The sequence below is a fragment of the Halictus rubicundus genome, chromosome 9 (assembly GCF_050948215.1).
Source record: "Halictus rubicundus isolate RS-2024b chromosome 9, iyHalRubi1_principal, whole genome shotgun sequence".
Lineage (NCBI taxonomy): Eukaryota > Metazoa > Arthropoda > Insecta > Hymenoptera > Halictidae > Halictus > Halictus rubicundus.
Window position 1 is genome coordinate 6,669,534 of NC_135157.1, and position 22,967 is coordinate 6,692,500.

The window sequence follows — 22,967 nt, forward strand, 5'->3', positions numbered from 1 at the left end:
AAAATGTTCCCTTTGAATATTTAAACATTTTTTTAACATTCTATCGAGTATTAATTTTACTACATTTTTGTTCATCAAAAGGTTGGATTGTCGGAAAGGAACTTAGTTTTACATACTTCATTTTTAACAAAAGCGTGCCATGCTTTTAATTGAAACATTCCACAAAATTATTTTCGTTTCTAATTCTACATTTAATTCTATTAAATTTTCATGTGGAAGACTATTGGATTATTGGAAAGGAACATTGAAGTGCCTTGACATCCTCTGTTTTTCGCGGAAACGTAAATCAACTTTAATTCTATTATATTTTGAATGACAAATATTAGATTATCGGACTGAAATATAAAAGTGTTCCGCGATTTTCTATTGTTAGCGAAATCTATTTAATACGGGATGGTAGGAAAGCACTGTTTAATTTTATCACTGCAAAGATTTAGAGCAGAGCTTTTAAGTAATACTTAAAAGCAGTTGAATCATTTTCAATGGTTTTATTTTATTATTGATCAAGATGAAATTAATAATCGAATTGATATGTTTGTAACGTTTATAACGTTCCACCCCTTGACTTATAATATGTGGTACGCAGGGTGAAAACTAAATTGAATTTAATAAATATTAATATTATTCAGTTCACACACATCAGTTGAAGGCAAATATTATTCTACGCGTATGAATATTTAATTTTTAAAGTAAACATACACTTACGACGAGTATATAATCATGCGAGCGTGGTCACGAAATAAATCATGAGGCAGCAGTTTAGTAAATGTAAACACGTTTCGTAATACTTTACGTACACGTGTAACAAACTTGACGACTATAACAACCCTCTATAAATTTAACCCTTCGACTCTGAGCGACCAGTAAAAATTTACATTATCAAAATTCGTTTATATTCCAAACACATTTCGCCAACAATTTATTATAAAGACGTTTAATTTATTGACAATATTATAGAAAATATACGAATCTGGATTTCAGTCGCTGAAATATTTTTTAACCCGGGAACCAATTGAGAGGCACTTTAAACGATTAAAGTCTACGCCCAACGTTTAACACACTTCGAATATTTCAGGTCGAAAGAAACGTTCGAGTTAAAATAGCTTCGAGTCCAAAGAGTTAAATGTTAATGAGATTTTTGGGGCGGGTAGAGGCACGATCGTAATTCGAGACTTTCTTCGATCGATCCCAAATTTACCTCTCACCTGGGCGATATTTTCGAGCGGTTTAAGAGGGATCGTTCAACTGTTGGGTAGTTTATGGGGTCGCAGATCGAACCGAGGAATGTACGAGGCGTCAGCAATAAATAGTCGAATAGAAAAAAAGGTCTGGGGCGGCGGCGGCTACTACATTGAAACAAGATCTAAGATAAAAATCAACCGAGTAATCGTCACGAACCTGGACATCCTTCGTGAACTGGTTGTTGCAGTAGATGTGGATGGCCGAGAATTCTCTGACCTTGTCGAACTCGAACTTGATCTCGACCGGCTGGGTGCGTGTATCGTTCCTCCATCCGACCCAGCCCTGGGTGCGATCGTTATCGTAATATCCCAGTTTGAAGTTATCAGGCCCTGTTTTGCCGTCCGTCAGCTGACCCAGGCCACGGCGCAGCTCCCCGTCCCATAGACCGTCGTAGGTGACGTCGAAGAATTCCCATCCATTACCCCTCTTATCGCCCTGGGGCATCGAGTAGGACACCACCCCATCTAAAGCAAAAAGGTCAAGGTGTATAGTCATCGAAGAGGTAGGTCGATGGTCTGCCCCTTAACCCTTCTGTTTATAACCCATTAGGGACTTTCAGTTAGACATTTTTCATGATCCTGATCAAATATCTTTAAACCCCTTTCAGATCCTCGTTATTCAAATTGTGTTCGCTTTCTTTCTTTGACAACTGATCCTATCATGCAAACACGGTGTGTTCAAAAAGTTCCAAGACTGGTTTAATACAAAATTGACTTCTGTTGATTAATTTGTATTGTTCAGTTTTTTACATACAGTGTTCTCTCTGTATACGTCCCAAATGCCTATCCGATAAATGTTCCAGAACTATCCCCACTGTTCGAGAGGTCTCGGATGCCGATATAGTACGACGTTCACACAATGCTTCGAAGGCCTTGGGAATTCCTTTTTTCTTATCTGTTTTAATTACTCGATACGTTCTCTTCATTGGCAATTTGATTTTTGGGGGAAAAGTCAGCAGGTGCCAAATCCAGCGAACATGGTGGGTGGTTAATTATGCTTTTCTCTTTGTCAAAAATTTTGTAACGACGAGCAGATTCCATTGTTTCAATCGCGACAACGTATAAAATCAAGCAATTCCTTCCGATGCAATACCGAAGAACAAATGAACATCGTGAAACGAAAAAATGATGGTGCACTGGTAAATTCATACATGAGGCTACTAGTATGTCTGTAAAAAAATCAGTCTGGGAACTTTTCGCGTGTAAATAACGAAATAAATAATAACCGATGTGGATTGCATTTTTGCAACGACGTGGCAGCAACAGTGTTATCGTTTAGTGTTCCCGATCGATCGGCAAGGTACACAGTTGCCTCTTTCGAGAGACACCCCCCTCGCAGACGGGTTAGTTAGCTTTAAATTCACAATGGTTTGTATTTATAGAGGCGGGGCGCGTGTAAACGCAACTGAGGTGTGCAACGCAGTGTGTATCCATCCGTTCGGCTAAACGTTTAATTCGATGTTGATCCGTCAAAGGAAGAAAGGGATAATTGTGCAAGCAAGATTCCGAAAAGCAAATTTGTGCACGCAGCCACGGCATAAGGGTTAATGGACAGTCCGGCGAGTATTCTAAGCGGTGGCAAGTTCTACGAAAATTGGAGAGTGCAAACAGCTTACCGCTCCAGTAACATCCGTAGAGCTCGACCCGCATGCAAACCGTCCGCGTGTGATGGCTGTAGGGCAGAAAACGGATCTTGCTCGCCCACAGAGGCGGCTCCAGCTCGTGCTTGGACTCCAAATACGTGTTCGTGTTACCCTGTATTACCTGGAACCGTGGAAACGTTGGTTAAAGACCAGGACAATTCCGGCCACTCGGTCCTACCCTTTGAGTTTTGCTGTTCACCCTCCTCCTCCCCCCCCCCGCTCAGGAAAACATTGATTTCTTTATTCCCCCTTACAATAGACAGCGCATACACTTCTGCCAATACTAGCCAGTAGGACGACCCATTGTCAGAGATACTTCGGCTTTGCTTGACTTTATCGAACTTGCGCCCGGACAAATATAGCGAATTTGTAATTCAATCGATCGGCCAACGGACCTCCTCCGATCCTTTTGGGCTGCCACGGTTGGACCTAGGATCTACCAATTAGCAAACGACGAACTGTACCGATCATAAATATTCGAGCTTGTTTAACATCACATCTATGGAGCACCAGAAGTTCTCGAGAATCGACACCAATGTTTCTTCCGAGTATAATTGCCGATACAATAATCAATTTTATTCTTAATAACTACACTGCTAGACTTAATAACTAAAATAAAAACATTCTCCATGGATTGTAAAAAACGAAGGCAAAGTAAAAAGTTCTTTCTATCGTTAATAATTTTGGTACGTTGAAAATAAAGTGTTTCAAAATTCTTTTAAACTTTTCTCTACTTTTATACCCACCCATGATAAATACATAAAACCCAGAAATAATTACTTCCGGCCTATTAACACGTTGACTGCCATGTCACCCGGAATTATTTGTCCAGGTTTTAAAATTAAAATTTTTACCTTAATATATTCATCGTACCAAATTTGATTAGGAACTGTAAAACGCAAGAACTGTAATTTTGTTAAATTTTTATTACATTAAATAACTTGCTTCGATTTTATGGAATTTTTGAGGTTTCTCGTTTGGCAGTCAAAGTGTCAATAACGTCTTCATAAACAACGCCCACCGAATATTGCCTTCGCAACACTCAGAGTGCTGCTTTGAAATTACTACGAATTCTCAGATAATATTGTGCAATTTAAAATGTTCAACGGTGACAATTTGAATGATTGAAACTCGCCAAATCTTCAGCACGCCCAAGGTACTGGCAATGTTCGTTCCTTTGAGACTGGCTAAACGGCCCGCCGCTGTTCAAACATTTACCATCCCGCCTCCTTTGAGTTAATCCAGTCGACGCGATCAAAAGTGCAACGCTCGTTCGAATATCGGTCTATCGATCGTGCGCGAACCGAAAACCCCGAACACATTCGTTCCCTTCGCGTTTCGGGACAGCCTTTCACCGCGTCCGACGTGTCGCCGACAGGAAAAAGCGTAATCGTCTCGTGTCAAACCTCCTGGCAAGGTCACCCTTTCGTCTGGTGACAGTGTTCTGTCAAAACAGCTCCCCCTCCCCCCGTGCTCTCGCTCGATGACATTTATATCGCCGTGAAGTTGCGTTTCTACGCCTCGGCACATGCTGGAATACCGGGCGTCTGGCTTCGGACATTCCGTCACAGGACGGACATCGCGTTCCACCGCATCAGACTGGGGGCTAAGGACTAATTTCATCCCACATTCCACCACGTTAGGTATGACGAGGGGATGAGGGATTCAGAGATGGTTGGAGGGAGAGGAGGAGATCACAGGCACGAAGACCGGCTCGAGCAACAATGAGGGACGGAGACAGAGGAATGACCGTGATGGGGTTGAGTTAAACGTCCATCGCCCGCATTCTCTGATCCTGGTCCGGGAGACCATATTCCCGCAATCTCTCTCTCTCTCTCTCTCTGTCTCTCTGTTTCTCTCTCTCTCTCTCTCGGACAATTTCTGCCTCTCTGTCTTCGTGATGCAATATTGATTTCACGTTGTGGGTTTATGAATAAAATAAGCGGTTTATCCGACTTTGGCACGGGGTGGACGCCGCGCAGAAAGCTGAAGGTGGAAAAGGGGTGCACGGTCCCAAGAGATCACGCGAGCTGGCGTTGCCCATTGCGAGCAGATAACCAGGCATAGTGGCCGCCGTACATGTGTACGTGCTCTCTACATAGACGGACGCGTTTCCGTCTGGCACTGGCCATGGTTGTACACACCATTGCCACACGGATATGGGTACGTGCGGCTGTGCCGTGCAGCATGCAACACAGTTGCGTGACAGAGCGTTTTGCGGCGGGCACGACACATTCAGCGCACGTTCCCTACCCCAACGTACACGTTCCGTATCATCGGCCGGTCTCTATCTCTTTTCGGTGCGGCCAAGCATCGACTTCGACTACTGTTACCGGCTCTATTCCCACCGCGCCCACCTCTGTTCCTTTGCTACACCCGCGCAAAGCGTTGCTTCTTTCGACTCGTCTGACCCGGACGCCCGACCGCCTTGCTGTTTTATTGTTTATGTGGCTGGATACTTGCGGGGAAACTGTTTTTGGTTCCGTTCGATAGGTTGAAAGGAGATTCCAGCGCTCGAGCAACCGATTGGGGGTATGCTCGGGGCAAAGGACAGGGCTTCTGATGAAACTTTTGGTTAATGGGAACGTGTGTAAGCGTTTCAAAGTAACATTATACCTTTGGGAAGTTTAATAAGCTTGTGTTCGATGCTTGCAGAAGCTCGTCGGATTTTTAAATGTTTCCGACCCCTCGATTCCTGATCTCCAGGATTGGATTCCTCACGATTGAATTAACCCGCTCGAATGGCGACTGCAAGACGCCACTAAGAATTGCTGTATCATTATTCAAAATATTTTTTACATTATCAAATTTGTTTGTATCTAATAATCGTTTTGGAGTTAAAATAGCTTCAAGTGCAAACGGTTAAATGAACAGAATAAATTTAATTCAATAGACCAATGGGTCTACAAAGTGTATCTTCAACTTCTCTTTGTGGATGGTTTTAACCATCGTCAATTGTATAGTTGTAAAATAGGTCCGCCAACAAGATATTGAGTTACCAAAGGGCCTAATTTACGATTCGCAATGAACACAGCACACACTGTGAAACGTGCAACCGGTGCTCCCTTTTTATTTCGATTGTCGGCTTGCCATGCTCCTCGATTGTTTATATTGCTGGATAGTTGCGGGGATACTGTTTTTGGGTCTGTTGGATTGCCTGAAAGGAAATTCCGAAGCAGAAACAGTCGATCGGATACGTTTGGGGCAAAGGACAGAGATTTTAATGAAAATTCTGGTTAATGGGAACATGTTCCAAAGTAACGTGTTACAGATTTTGAGAAAGAAGGCTTCCTTTGTCCCGTCTTCAAGTTTTTCATGCAGCCAGACTCTCGTCAAAGTTCGTCAGAGTAAATATATGTATATTTGTTTAGATGAAGATGCTTGTTCAGAATCTTCTACCAACTCTCAGGTAATTGATTCTATTTCTAGGAAATTTCTGGTACATCCCCCGGCAAGTAGAAATTATCATTTCATGCTCGGACTTCAGCATAGCAAATCGCGTACCGGACGTAGCGTGTCGCATCGATTTGAATAAATGAAAATCAGATGGGGCTATATGTCTGACGAGTAATGCTGGATGGAGGAGGAATTTCCTATTCCAACTCTAATGATGTTGTTTTAGTCGTAACAGCAGCATGGGGTGTGGAATTATCGGAGGGTAGGATAACTTTACGTCGATTTGTGGTTACGCGTCGCTGCTTCGCTAACAATGCATCATAATAAAAACGAAATTATGTTGTTACTTGATGTACCGTACACCAATTTTATGATTGCAAGCAAACATTTTCTTAAATTTACAAAATATGTAGAAACACGAAACTGTTAATTCGCATAACTTTTTATTCTGCATAAATATCCGCGGTCTATTGATTATTACTTAAATTGTGTGACAAGTCTGTAATTTCTCGCGAACAAACACAATTTTATATTCTTCATTTTAATCATTTTTACTATAGAATTATTTACACTCGTAATTTAAGAAGAATTGCAACTAATTTCCATATCATAAAACAGCCTACATACTCTTATATCAATTTTTATAAAATATTCCAAAGCAGAACGAAACGAAAGAGAAATTTCGTTTCTAAGGGTTGAAAAATGGCCCACCCTTACAGATATTTACCGCTTTATCGTTTAAAGTCCATACCCGACCGAGAAGAAAATATCAATTTGAATAATTCTATCGTTCTCGAATCTCCTATATTTGCGCTGCCGCGTCGGTAAAGGGAAGAAAATCATTAAAGTAACAGCTACGGCAAAAACTCGACAATTCTGGGGGTTTATTCAAAGGTCGAAGGAGAGAGTGCGCGGAGGCTCGAAGGAATCGTTGCCAGCGTGCGATGGATTTAAGAGATCCATTCCGAGAAATTAAATTCTGTGCGCGCTTTGCAATCTCATTAAATTCCCGGGGAACAAACGTGTGCTCCTACGCCAGTGCAAAGTGTGGCGGCGTTGATGGCGTAACGTGCTACCGGCGTTGGTCCCAGGGTGCCCGAAATGAGAAAGAATCGACCCCAGACGGAGGGGTGGGTTTGCCAGCCGGGGTTCGCTAAGGTACACGCCGACCAGGAGCTAAGGGTTCACCTCGGGAAGGGTTTTCCAAGTGGCAGTTTCTGGGAGGAAACGATGACCTGCGTGGCGGCTGGTTCGGGGATGAGGCTGGCCAATGGCCCAAGGGCGGCTGCGTTCAAACATTGAAAACCTTTAATTATTTATTTACGGTAAGAAAACGAAATGGTTAGTCGGTGCCCTCAACTACATGGAATTTAAAACGTTCCCGTCTACCTTGAGGTATAAACGCGAGAGATAAAAGTAGCATTACCACCAACCACAATGTAATCGCTTTTTGACAGCTTCTGTTATGGCAAGATTCTGAAATGATGAGCATAGAACAGTGGGGGACACAGGAGTTGAGTCTTCTCGTTTGTAGGTTAAACAATGTTTGATTCTGCTGCGACGTAAACGGGCCGGAAGTTTTTAAGCAACAATATAGCAGAAATTGTTGCTTGTTATATCGTTATCGTTTTAAGCTACACAAATAATAAAATATTGACGAACGCGTTGTTCGTAACTGCTCGTTCACATACCAAAATTAAACGTGCGCATTGCGAAACAAGTTTTCGTGACAACCTAATATTATTTTAGGGGAATTGGCGTCTTTGGAGCAGACAATTTTATTTACGAGGTCCAACGCCGTTGAACGGATGCACGGGTTTTTCCGTTGCGCGAGGAGGATATTAGCTTTCATTACCCTAACCGTGAGACCTTCGAAACGCTAGACGACCTTGCAACTCTACCTGCTCCACCCACACACATCGAGGTATCGTCGCCTGTGCCCTTCTAATGCAATTTCCTGTTACTTTTACTTTCCCCTTCGGTCGCAGGAACGCGTGCGTGCCAGCATGCGTACGCCCCAGTGCATGCGCACGCGGGGGTCAAGTGTTAAGCGTCGAGCAATTATCGCTGATATCGATCTGCGTTATTGTTCGAGGTTTCCTCGGTTCACGGTCGAGCCGGCGAGCGTCCCGTGTAATTTGTAATTTTTAACACCGGCACCCTTTCACGCGCCCGCAGAAGTTCCGCTCCTGAAACTTGTTTCTGGTGATTGCGGAGCAATCTGGCACTTCGATCGGTCGCGTGACGTATGGTCAGTCTCTTAGCGAACTTTTTGCTACTTTGCGGAGGGTTGACGCTTCTTTATTGAGCGGCGTGCGGGGGGAGTGGCGAGGGGGAGGGGCGCACAAACTCGATTACTCGACAGGAGTCGCGAGAAGATAAAAAGAAAACGATGAACCCCGGATAGGACGGCTACATCTGATTAAACGTAATAATTTTCGCAGAAATAGTCGCACAGGGGAGCCGAGGATTATGCTTCATACATTCTCGCTTATCGCTGGATCTGCCGGCCGTTGAAAGTGACCGTGTGTCGCCGTGTACATGTGAGAAGGCTGGAATTCATTTCGTTTTTGCACTGATTTACAAACTGTCGCAGTTCGGCGTTCGTAATATTTTGATTACGAGTTTGATGTGTTTGCGACAGAAATGCGTAAATGAAATAAAAGACTGTGAAAATGTTAGGATTATATTACTGTCGACTCATTAATGTTGTTAAACGGAGAAGTACATTCTCATTTATCTCCCGTTTAGCACAACTGACATAGAATATTTTTGTTTTGCATATATTGTCGATCTAATAATATCACTCCGTCAAAGTGACTGTTAATCACAGACTGGAATGCTGAATGCAGTTATATCGAATGATCTGACTGCGAATTTTATGCGTTTATGACAAAATCGAGTAGATGTCGCTTGAAATAGTGAGAAGCTTCGAAGAATTGAAACATGCCAATAGGCTAGTTTTAATCTATTAGAACTATTAAAGAATTATATAAAGAATACACTATTTGGTAATTTTCTGATTTTCTATTTCTTGCAATTGATGGAGATGTTTATTTTAGACACAGATCCGCGGTTTAGGATAAGTGTCTGCAAACAGTACGCGCATAAATGTGTTTCAATTAAATGCTGCGCCAGCGGAGGATAGTGTGCAATGAGCTGAGGAGTGCAAAGAACGACCAGGAGATAAGTATTATTAAAAAGGAGCATGTCAGTTATGGAAAGCCGGAGAAATTGCGACAAGGACCTCAAGGAGGAAGCTGATACAGTTAATAGCTCGGAGCGACGGGACAATATGAACGAAGGTAACCCGCGCCGCCGTCTTCTGTGCGCTTCATTCATCACTTAAATGCTGTAAAATTACATTGTGGCCCGGCACAGCCGAGGACGAATGATACGGTTCATTTTTGAATAGGGAAACGACGCGGAAAGGCTCGAGAACCAATTGTTTCGCCCCGAACAAGCGTTATTATTTTCCTTTGGAATCGCGATATACATTCCGCGCACATTGTTATAGCATACGAGACAAAAGCTATGGTCTGTCATAATATCGCCATTCAAGCGTGATTTTTCCGCACGAGAGGAATTCAATGTAAACATATTTCAATCACGCACAAAGGTCAAGTCCCTGTAAAGCAACCATTTTGTAAACTCGTCGTACGAATATTCTTTATTCATTCGATTGGACCGTTTCGCTGCAAAGATAAATGTTTATTCGTATCAGTTCGACTTGAACACGACAATGAACGCATTCAGGGAGAGAAAAGTAAAATGGGAGGATTATTAATTAGAACAATAGCTTCATTAAGGCTTCCGAAAGCGTGGAATCGAGGGCGAATGGATTCAATCCAGAAAATAGCTTGCGAAGTTTAATAGAAACGTTGCAGCATTCAAAAAATGTTTATATATTATTATCGGGGAAGTCACGTGTTCAAAGTATATTTTTCAAGAATTTAAATTCAACAAACTGTCGATCGCAAAATTAGCAGTCCCAATTTCGTTTTCATTTTTCATTTTCCGTTTCAATAGGTTAGTTTTCCTCGTCGACAAATTCGACGAGCCAGACGTCCCCCACTGAATTTACGCGATTTTCAAGCTCCTATAACTTGCGCTCATGATCTTTTTTGCTCATCGGCGCGACGTATAAAGGAAAATTATTGTGCCGGAGCGTGTACGCGGTAGCTTCTCGGATAAGCGTTTCCGTGAACTACTTCTCCGCGCTGTTATTGGATTATCAGTCCCTGATAGAATGACATGTTTAAGAGACCATTTTACTTATTTTTCCGGAACTATGTCTCTCCAAGTTCGGCTGATTAAATTTTACTGGGACACGGATATCGTATTTGAGGTCAATCGACCATGCCAGGATACGGTAAGAGGATCGGGAAAGGATTATAACATGTGACTGAAAGAAAATTTGTTATTTCTTGAAAGACATCCTTTCAAAGCGTCCGATACGCTTCCTGTATCTTCGTTGTTTCGTTACTGGATTTTATGGACGTATGACAAAAATGCCTAGTAAGTGAAATATCAAGACGTTAGAAAAATTTTAGAATATCGTTTGAACACTTCATTCATTTCTATTTCTTACAATTGGATTAGAAAATTGTTATTCTGCATAAAATGTCCGCTGTCCATTGAAAATTAGACCATTCTCAGTCTAATTGTTTAACACTGTAAACGTGAATACTGGTTGTTAATTTGTCGTTTAGCCTCTCTCTTTACAATCTTTAAAAAGACACTTCCAAAGAACTGAATAGAGAATTCACCCTTTAAGCACAGCCAGAGTATTTCACGATTATTTCACGTAAAATTAATAGAGTTCAAACGTCGACAATTCCTCGTTTATAATTCTTTAATTTTGTAGGGTTGTTTATTTCTATTATAGGATCGGTCGCTACTGAGAATCATTGGTGTTTATGAGATGAATGAAATGTATTACACACAGGAATTTTGATAAGTACATCATGGATCATTATGCAAAATCAAAATTGTTTACACCTTTACATCTAATTCTTTTTTGAAGAGATCAAACGTCGACGATATCTCGGTTATGATTCAGCGTTCCTTTAATTCCGCGGAGCAGCGTAGGAACGACTTCATCAATTTTATTAGATACTCGCTTACGATAATAAACATTTCGAGCAACACGAATGCGCCGAATAAAGGTTCGAGAGCGTTCACTTCCCCGTCGGATCAGCCCGTAAATATCAGAGGCTGAATTCAGAGCCGCACTCACGCGATCTTCGCTGCTAACAAGATCCTTTCCGCGATTTCAAGATGGTTCCACTCTCACGTAACAACGAGTTACAGAAAAACCCTTCGGAATACTCGAGCGTTGCTCGTTCGCGGTTAGATTTCCCGGGTCGGGCCGAGCCGGGCCGGGCCGGGCCGGGCCGCGGGCGCGCAGCTCGATATTTCGCCCCCGCAGTATCTCCGGTAGCGAGCGGGATCTCGTTTCCGGTGAAACGCGTTTCGCTCTATCCGGCCCATTAGAAACAGTTACGGTTCCAGTTAGAATAACAATCGGTCGTGATAAAGCGGCCGCGCCGCGTATTCCGTGACGGTACCGAATTATTTCCCGCGCGGACAACGTTTCGCTAATGTGCCCCGTTTCCTGTGCGTGCAACATTATAACTAACATTACACGGCGGGCTGCAATATCGTTCCGTCCGACCACCCTTATTTTTTCCTCGCTTCTCTCTCTCTCTCTCTCTCTCTCTCTTTCTTTCGGTCTCTCTCTGTCCCGGTGTTGAAAATGCCTGCCGTGCGTGTGCACGCGCGTGATTTACGCGGAGCCCCGGATCGCCGGGATCCAACGCAACGCCGGTTTGCGTGTCAACCGGTCGAGCACGCATTCGTCTTCTCACGCGGCCACCCTACGCAGAACCCACCTTCCGCTTGTCCCTTTCGGTAATTATCGGATTTCCACACGGAATTCCCGCGTCACGGACCGACCCACCGAGAAAACCTGACAGCCCCGGGCCTCCCGGCTGTTCGCGTGACACGATAATGACGAATTAAGCGGTTCGAAGGGAGCCGCCCGTGCCGCATCCCTTAAACGCGAGTTTCAACCCCGCGAGAGTCGTCGAACTCGCGTACGCGCTCATCGCGTGTCCAATTTCGCTGATCGATGCACTGTGGGGCGAGTTTGCGGCCTCCGAGCTAAGATCTCCGATACTTTTCAACCCCTGTCGAATATCCAAAATTTTCCACATTTTTCTACGATCAAATCGCTGGAAAGCGAAATTGATGTACTTGTCAATGAGCACATACAACAGATTTCAAAGAGAAATTGGAAAGTCGGTACCCGTGTATTCAGCTATTTACATAAGGGTTGAAATTTGACTCGGAAAATTATGGAGAAATATCTTTATACGTATGATTATAATTTTAAGGGTCGCAGATGGCAATAAATGGTATGAAAAAATTAATGTATCCAATGAATGAGCTTGAAATGGGTTAGTTGCATTTAAGAAAACAAATTGAAGATCTATGTATTACTATAACGTATACAGTGGTACACGCAGTATTGTATACAGTAGTATGTACAGTATTCTATGTGCCAGAGATTGAGCACCGACAATGATTTATATTCCGAATGCGAAGTAAATCACACTTTATTACCTCGATCCGGATCATAATAACGTAGAACCCTTATCTCGCCGTATAATGGCGTTGATAATTCTGTCCTAAGTATCATAAACTAGAAAATATATGTCTCAGGCCACTATCATGATCACCTACAGGAACATAGTTTAGGTTAACCCCCGATAGTTCAGCGGTTAACCGTATGGCGGGAACATGGTCCATTCCGGTCGACAATAGTAATAATCATGTATCTGAACTGTAATGTGCTTTGTTGTCAACACTTCGCGTCGTTGCATAGAAACCGGACGGATAGACAAAATTTTGAATCGAACATCAATATCATAGATCTCTTCGAGTTTGAAATAAAGTATTTTAGATCTTTGAAATAAAATATTTTGGATCTGTATCCTAGTCTAGATACCCGATATTTTCGATATTTCCATGCCTCTAAAAACACAAAAATCTGCAATAACCTCGGTCAGCGAAAATATTAAAGAAATTTTGAAAAGAAATTACAAGCTGGTTAATCCAGGCAGCCGGTTATTCACGTAAGGGTTAAACACAATCATATCTCGCTATTATATCGATGCTAATCGAGAAGGCTCGTGCCCATCAATGCCACGAGCATTCCATTGCCGGCCGGAGCCTCGTGATTAAGCGACGTTTTGATATTCAACGCGTTTGAGTTCTCCGTGATAAAATCTGTCGGGGCAAAAAATTCTGGTGAACCCGGGGGAGGGGGTTAGGGGGTTAGACGAGGGTGGGTGGCGAATCTGCCGTGGAGGGTCAATGTATTCCAGCGGGAAGCATGATTAAGAGCCGTTTTAAAACTGGCGCTGTACACGAGTACGCGTCGCTTCCTTTGAGAACGAAACCGGGTCACTCTGATTAATTGAAGTTTTTGCGAGAACTCGCCTTCTCCGAGGAGGAGGGCCCCGTCCTTTGCTCCCGCTCGTCAAATTAAAATACGGGTAATTAATGCCCCGACGCTTTTTCGCGCGAGGACAATGATTATAAAATGATATCCTTCCTGGTGGCGCCCGGCTCGGCGTCGATAAAAAATGAAAAGGATTATATGGAATAGGAATGTCACGGTTTTCCGTGTCGTTCCGTTGCGTATCTCCACGCACCGGTTATGCGTTTTTGCCGGCCCCCCTCTTCGGCGGATCCTCCATTAAAAGGTGCAATCCCCACCTTAGCAGCTTAGCTTGCATTAAATAAAATAACGAGTCGGTAGCCCCGCGCAAAAAAGAAGACCGGAACTGGAACGGGGGGTACGTCAGTGCTCATTAAAAACTATCATGATGTAGGCAAGCTAAAAACGCAGAGGTATTCCCGGGATTCAGGCGTCGCGTCGGTAGACGCCATTTTCTTCTTTTTTTTTGTTTTGCACATACTACTCGCCGTAAGACAGCGAAAGCAGAGTTAACGGCCTCCACGTTGTGCGATGATTAAAACGGATTCGGAAAGTACCGAGTGACCGACGATAATCTGGAAAATTGCTTTCCAACCCCTGCGAAAATTATTCTTTAGAATTTCCAGAGGACGGGGTTCATAACGACTCTGTAATTGCTGCATCGATTTTCGAATTCTTGCCTTTTGCAGTCGATCGATTATTCTTGTCGAAATTTCCGGTTTTCTGCGAACTCTCTGACATTTTTAACGGATTAGAAAATTGTCTGCGAATCGGTGAGCAGTATTATAAAAGAAATCTATTTTACCATTAGCGCTTGTTGTAAACGACTCTGGGAGTTTCAGATTTCTTTTCATTCAATTTTCAAAGTTCCGAGAAACTGATATTCAGAATAATACAAATAAAAATAGAAACACGGCATAAAACGGTAAAATCCGGAACGTCTGGTACCGAGCTCGAAATTTGTCAAGAAAAATCAGCCGTTTGAAAGCACAACATCAAATATTATAATCCCCGTAAAGTACGTCTCCGTTTTACGTTCATTAATAGTTCAAAATCCAGGTTTCTCCGTTCCCGCCCGTTCCATTTGTAATAAACAAATAAATCTGAATCCAGCCAGTCCCGGAGTCGCGATCTTTACATCCGGTTGCGCATCTCGCAACAGCATCAATAATTCTTACAGCGAACGAAATCGTCATTCTGCCCGCACCGACCGAACAAAATCTTTCTCGTGCCAAAAGGCATCCGACCGGGGTGGTGTTCACCGTCCGACAGTAAAACACAGCGAAGTGGCGGCTTTAACTTCGGTCTAACCGTGCAGCAACGAGCGAGCCCATTTCCCGCAGACTGCGGTTTGCAAATTGCATGCTGTTTTCGTGGACTTACATCGGCGCGCCCCGGAAAATCTCGTTTAATTCGGCAGCGTCGATAGAATCTAACCGCCAGAAATCATCCGGAACGCCGGTTAATTGCGATCCGCCGGCGACTGTTCGTTATTAAACTCCGGTTCCGGTGAAAAACGGTTCTGGCTCCTTGCGGGGACGAAAAGGAGAGGCTAGTTGGCGCCTCGAGCCTCAATTACGAGTCTTTTGAAGGTGCGGCGGTGGCGTCGTTGCTGCCGTTAATTGTTATCACGTGTCGCGACGCGCACACGCCCATATAACAACAAGAGAAATCTTCCAGGTGTAGAAACCTGCGGGATGTACGACGAAAAGCCTACCGTTTACTCTGTACAGCAACGAGAAAGGTACAATGATCTACAGGGTGTCCCAAAAATGTTGTACTTCCTTAAGCGAATTCCCTGACATCATTTGAAGAAACTCTTTCCTTTGCGAAAATATTCTCCGCGGCCTTGTTAAGGAGTTATTAACGAAAAACACGGACCAATCAGAACGCAATGGTATTGGCTGAGTTAGAATTCGCCTGCTGTATCCGCGTTCTGATTGGTCCTTGATTTTCGTTAATAACTCCTTAAAGCCGCGGAGAATATTTTGGCAAAGGAAAAAGTTACGAAATGGCGTCAGGAATCATCCCTTTCAAGGAAATACATTTTTGGGACGCTCTGTATAATTTGAGAAATTCGGTCTTGATGCGGTCCCACTCAAATTTAATAATAATATAATATAAATTATTAATATAACCATTTGTGTAATTTTACTATTTACCATTTCGATACAGATGAACATTAAATATAACTTAATTGAATCATTGTATTTTTGAAGTACATTTTCGAGGCCCACTTCAGGGTTAAGAGGTTATCTTGGTTTCGAGTACCATTTCTTTACCAATATTTAGGAACTTTTCTCGGAGGAAGTATTAAACTTTCTGTATTACGATTTTGCACACAGATTTATGGATATTTGAGGTACATACGTTATTTTTTTCAAGTAAAAACCAAGAAAAATACACGAGTTATATATACAATACTTTTGTAGAGAATGTTTTCAGAAAAATGTGCCAAATGTGATTGTTCAAAATCAGAATATCGCCTTAATGACGATGCACTTTCGCGAATAGCCTTTTGAACAGCAGTTCTAGTACTTGTTAAAGGAAGAACACAATAAAATAGTTGATAAAGAGAACGAAGGATCGAGTGGGAAAGCTTAGGGAAAGTTAAGGAGCGAAAGAGAAAGTGCTAAAAGATTTATAAAAGTAACCGATCGGTGGAAATGCGAGGAGAGTAGTTGAGATGGAGCGAAACGAAGTTAAAAGGTATGAGGGTATGTACAATCTACTTACAAATTTTTCTACTGTTTGTTCAAATTCCGTAAAAAGTGTAAGGTCAGATGCAGAAACTAGTCTAGACTCTTTTGAGCGAAAATCTTGGAAAGGAAGCGTCGGGTGCGCTAAAGGATTCGGGCGGTATAAAGGATCATGCACGCCAGAGAGTAATTAAGAAATTTTCTGGCTGTCTTGCTGAGACCGAAGTGTACGTGGGATTAAAATTCACCTGCCGAATTTGCAGTTTGCTTCGTAAATGGAAGCCCTTGGAGAGGATCACAAGTTTCCTACGTGGAAATACGCAAGTTCTTCGTACGTTCAAAACTGATGTGAACAAAATGTTGCTTTCGAAGACTTTAACAGGTTCTATGCAAGAATGAATTTTCTAAAACAATTCTTCAGTAATAAAGGCTACGAATTCCGTTAGATCATCATATAATTCGAGAGCTTAACCCTCGAACGGCATCCTGGGGTCTTTCGTGACCCCAGCAAAATTTTCTGTATACTGCTTTTCGTGTTGCAAGATAATTGAAAATATCAAGTTTCCTTCTGCTGAACGTTTGGGTTTGTTAACCCTAAACTATATAGTTGGGAATGTCTCAATAAATTTTTATCGAATTTTTAGAAAGATCGCGATGAAAGAGGAAATAGTATACCATTCGAGGGATAATAATGAAACTGCAGATGATTGTATAAACATTTTTTCCCCCTTGTCCGGTACGAACACATGGATCGAATTTTGCAAGAATTTTTGCGCATAATTAAGTTAGCGTGTGCGACGCGCGAGGGAAGTTTGTTCTCGCCAACACCGACATTACGCGTCCGCGTGTTCTTATTTCAATTCGAGCGACTTCCGTTGGATAAAAACAGTCTCCCACGAACCGAACATTCAATTACCGCGCGTGTTTTTCGATTTTGGTGTTCGATCTGTTGTAATTGTTCAATTTACAAGCAAGATGAGTTCTAGCGGAGGCGAGCGTTGTCGAAGAAAATGAAGAAGAGGATACCTCGAGGCTGATAATTGGGACAGGTTGATCGCAAATTAGTGAATAATCATGAGGCCGAGGCTGGAAGTTGATGTTTGCATGAAATCATAAGGTTGAACACGTGACGGAACCGACGTCTTTAGAAGCTGACGGAAGTTGTACACAGTCCCCGAGTGCATTAGCGCCGGCGCGAGTGGTCTATCAATATTAATAAGGCAGTAACTGGACAGCGGAAGTATAGAGATGGTCGATAACCAATTTATTAAAAAAGAAACGCTTCGGGTCTACCAGAGAGAAGAGGGTTCACAGTTTTATTTTCCTCGAGAGTTACGAGCTCCTTGCGGAATGCAAAACTTTTCGGATGACGACGCTGCAGTTCTCTTTGCCTCGTCATCCTGTAATGGCATTGTAAATACTTTTATGCAGTTACACCTACGGAGCTGCTAATTATTTCCAATTCTGTATTACGATACGGAGTGTCTTACACCATGTTCGTTTATCGGTTCACTGACTCGACTGTAAAGTGTATCAGTGACGTTTCTATGAATGCAGATTACTCTACAAGTTTCAGAGGTTTTATGGCTCTGAAAGGAGCCAATTGCATCTATGCAACTCTTAAACCTCCTCAAATAGTTTGATTGTTAATTCATTTTCAGTATAGAAAAATCTAAAAGATGCAAGTATGCATTTCTGAGAAAAGAGGAGAAGCTTAAATGCATTACAACGAAAGCGTACAAGTTCTAAGATATTGTAATTTAATTACCGATTAATCGAAATCATTAAGAGAAGAAATAAACGTGTACGTAGCTCCAGTATCCCGTGATCAATGGAAACAATTTTAATTTTCCATACAAATCCGCAACCATGATGGCTACGTTCCTAACAATTAGTGCAAAAGCGTACTTCAAAAGCACTTCTCCATTGAATTCCGGTGATTCTGCATTATTGTGCAATATTAAGCGCCATTACATCGGTTGGGGGTGGTATCGGTGTCGAAATTAGAGTTTACACGAAATCACAAAGTGGAGCACACGATTCGGCGGGTACTGTAGGGGCGGGCTGGCAAGACCGCAGTACCTTGGCACGTTAATCCTGAGCGCAGTTAGTCCATCAATATTAATAAGATGCTAACCGTCCGGCAAAGACGCGGAAACGTCCGATCGGTCGGTCAATTTGCTCGGCAGTTAGGCGAGCTTTTTCGCCGCAACTTTCTCGAACGGTATCGCCGGTTCGCGGTTGGCAGCTCGTCCTCTCGTAAACCCGGAGCCCTGGGATCGTTCGTGCATTAATGACTGTCACGTCACTCCCGGAATTGTACCCGGGGGAACAACGCCAGAGCCAAGACTTAAAGCGTCGTAACAACAACGCCACGAGACCGAACCCCATAAACACCGGCCGACGTAACCGACGATAACTTCGACGAAAAACGTGTCGTGTCGCCTTCGGCGAGCTTCTTACGAGTCTCTGAGAAACCGACAGGCTCGCCCCGTTTATCGGCTCCGCTTTCAACCGGTACTTGTTAAAACTGTTCTGGTATCTATCGTCCTACTCGTTCCGTTGTAACGCTCTCGGTACTTCGATAAGCTTCTTAATTGGATGATTAATTCATTTTGAAACTTCTTTGAGAAGACCGGCTTCTCCTGCCGCAAGTATAGCTTCTAATTATATCATCAGTGTTTTAATAGCTAATCTTCCCGTGTAATGGCGGAAAAGAGTGTTACGCGGTCACATTTTGCATCAACTTTTATCCGCTCGCAGCCGTGCCGTAAGGACATTGTTGCGAATCATCCAATTTACATTCTCCCGTTCTTAAGTCCGATAACCGTTACGTACTTTAGCTTGGTAACTACTTTACAGTTGAATTTCTGGGGGAAGTCTACGTGTTCGCGATCCCTATGCTTTTATGTGCTTTACTTGTCCTGCACAAAATTAGAGAGATTATTTGCACTACTAATCCGAACGAAAGAAGCTGTACACATAGCCTGCGGATTTTCTGCAGTTGTAACAAAAATAAAAGCAGGTGAAAGGATTAAAAGAGTTTAAATAAGATTCTTAAAATTTTTCACTCTTTCAAAATTCACTTATATAAATTCTATTTCGCATTTCTGGGTGACGCGACACTCGAAGCGTTAAGCGAGATTACTTAATCTTTTCCACGGCGACGGATCGGGAAACGTTTACTCAACATCCTGCGTGGATAGGCAGCTGCTATAATGGCAGAGACGTCTAACGCGTTAATACAAGTCGAGCAATAATTAATTTCGTCGGACGAACGGCCGGAGCACGAATGCTCGAGATTTCTCGGCGAGTCGCGTTCCGGGCCAGAATCCGTTCGCGAGATTCACGGGCAGAAAGCCCAAAGGTTCTGTTTCCGAGCTCGACAAAGTGGTGCATCGCCCGGTACGAAATTAGCTTACGGATTCGCGATAAGCGGCTTACGCTTCGAGCGGGATAATCCTCCCGGCCGGTCTTCGATTCTTGATCGTCGAGTGAGAGAGTGAGAGAGAGAGAGAGAGAGAGAACAGCCCCCTCGCTTTGAACTTGCGGGCTCGCGCGGGCCCCGCGCCGCGCCGCGTTCGCCCGGTTTCTGCGCTTCAAAAGTCACCACCAGGAATAACAATCCCGCCATCTTAATCGGGATGGAATTATTATTTCAGGCCAATGACCAACCGAGAGACCAGCCAATTCGAAAGCAGTTTCGACTATTCCGGGCGCAGCTGGACGCCCGGCCCGTTCCGTCGATCGCAACAGAGAGCAGATGCGCAGACCGCCGCGCCGCGGCGAGCTCATAAATTATGGCATCCACGGTGCTTTTTATCAATATACTACGACGTGCACTTTTGATCGCGACCCTGTTGCCGATTCTGCGAATGGAACGTTAACATCGAGAACACGCTGCGTTTGAACCCTGCTGGGGTCGTTGTCGGTCGGGTGTTCGATCGTTCATTCGATTAGTCATAAATAGACTGCGGATTTCAGGCGTTTATGATAGAAAGATGTAGGCGAGTCGGCATATATATATATATATATATATATATATATATATATATATATATATTAGCTTCAGTTCAATAAAATTATTAACCCTTTCAGTGCTGGACAACGATATATCATCGTTGTTTGCATTGGAGAAAATTGTTTTACTTCAACAAATTATTTATCGGCGATTGTCTCATAATTTTTGAAAGTCTGTCGTCCATGGCTAAGGATTTTTTAATTGATCTTCCAACGGTAATAGCAATTTAAATCTAGTTCTAGTTATTCTAATTATTCCCTTTGGGATTATTATGTAAAAGAATATGTTTAAGCTTCCTTTTAGTACAGTACAATTATTGAAAAATGGCCTATTATTGTTGGTAGGCTCCCGGTAGATAAATTGTTAACTTGTAGATTTTCAGTAACAGTGGAATCTTATCCTACTCTAATATATTCTAATTTATTATAATATTAATATGATCGAATCTTATTCTTAAAATTCTTAGAATCTCCTTCGTGTCCGGGCTAATTTGAGAAGCCTAAATCTTTCGCATACATTTATTGCAATAACAATATATGGAATTTCTTGGGTGCTTGTACAAAAAAAAAAATAATTCTTTAAATTTCCGTTGCTATTGAACAATTTTTTGGGCTGTAGAAATATTGGTTCATAAATTGGTTACATAACCTCCGGAAGGCAAGACATTGATGAGACAAGTTAGGCTACACATACTCACCTCTTGCCCCTTAATATCTCTGTACCGAACCCACTTCTTGAGACGCGGTCGCCAATAATCGAGCAGATACGCTTCTGCATACTCAACACCAAGACCATTCCCGAAACGGCCTTGAGTAGCGGTGGCAGTGATCAAGTGAACTGTATGAAGGTCAATCTCCAACCATTCTCGGGCCTCCTGGGTGATCTGATTCTTGGGACACCACGCGCCACCGAGATTCTCGGATTTTAATCTGAAACAGATGAGAGGCGCATGTAATTCAGAACTCTAATTAACTTCACATTGGAGTCCTAGATCTGTCAATCAATTTCTGTGCATCTGTATTGCATCAAGAAATTGAATGGTTGAATAATCGAATATTCATTTTAGAATCCTTTTGAAACAAAAGGACTTAATAAAATAAATCTTTAGAGGAGATCTGCAGTAGAACTTGCAAGCCAATGCGTACAAAATTATATTTGCATTTTGCAGTCTACTTATGAGAGTACAGATGAGCATGTGTGCGTCTTAAGTCTACAACCATCCTGTGATTCAGTTTCATTGAATTGATCACTTCTTACAGTGAGTGATTAAATCATTGTAGTCACAGAGTTCGTACATTATCATTGATTCATAAGAAAAGTGACATAACTCAAAATATATTTATAAAGAAAATCATAATAATAAATATATAAATTCCGGTGTACTTTATAACTAATGTACATGATAATTAACCCACTATCTAAATAACAACAAATTATTTTACACTTCTAAGTTGGTTGTGTACAACATTTTTTAAATGGCTCTCCTGTAAAATTTCCATTTTTTTACTTATGTCACTTTTCTTATGAATGGACAAATATGAGGTTTAGCATTAATTGGTTCGTACAAACGAGGTTTTACTGTACTAATAATTCAGTGTGGCTAACTTTTCATTTAAAAATGTAGTGTTTTCGACCACTCGCTGCACATATGTAAATCGTTTCTATTCCGAAGTTTCTATTTCTAATTTGTTTAATCTCGCAGTAAATAGTTTGCGGAAAGAGATTGAACCAAGCGAAAGAGGGATCATGATTCAAAATAAGGATCTTTATTATCTATTCTCGGATATCGAGTTGTTCCGATATAAAAGGGTGCTACAGCGTTCCAGCTCGCTTTTCAAGTAAATCTTATCCCAGCATCTCTCCCCGGAGTAAGTGTTAATGAAATCGTAGCATTCTTAAATCCCGGCGGGAAGAAGGTATAAAAAGGAATTAAACAAGACAGAAGTTTGGGGAGGATCGTAACTTCGGTAGCGCGCCCCGAAGAATGTTCTCGGTATCGAGGCGAAGAATAATCGGGCGCGGCATTCCTGGGGGCCATTCCATGAACTTTAACGATTCGATCTATTCTCGGATCTTTTAGGGATTCGGCTGTTTTTCAATCCAGACCGGCGCGGTACTTTCGGAACGGTAACGAATTAATTAAACCAGCGGGTTATCTGTATCGGAGCCCCTCAGCCAGCCCCCCGCCTCCACACGTCTTGTTGATCAAAATTTTTTCAAGTAAATTCCAATATCGTCGCGAATACCGGCCTCGCCGGTAACTTTTAATATTTTCATTTTTCCAATAATAAATTTAAGCGCCCTCGAACCCGGCAACTTTTCCAGAAGAACTTGAACCCTTGATCTTGCCTACCGGAACCGCGATCAAAGACCCCCACCCCCACCCCCGGGGAAAAAAGAAACACGAGTTTTAGTCGTTTAATGAAATTCAGAGAGAGGGAGAGAGAGAGGAAGAGAGAG

General features: G+C 42.5%; 1 protein-coding gene across 2 annotated transcripts in view; it reads right to left on the reverse strand.

The window, feature by feature from the left end:
• Positions 1–22,967, reverse strand: part of LOC143357393 (discoidin domain-containing receptor 2) — a 246,603-nt gene that overhangs the window by 73,128 nt on the left and 150,508 nt on the right. For both annotated transcript variants that reach the window (XM_076793854.1, XM_076793855.1), the window contains exons 5-7: positions 21,205–21,436; positions 2,858–3,005; positions 1,399–1,706 (exon numbers count right to left, since the gene is read on the reverse strand). In XM_076793854.1, coding sequence (XP_076649969.1) covers positions 1,399–1,706; positions 2,858–3,005; positions 21,205–21,436 — 688 coding nt within the window. The remainder of the gene's footprint in view (positions 1–1,398; positions 1,707–2,857; positions 3,006–21,204; positions 21,437–22,967) is intronic.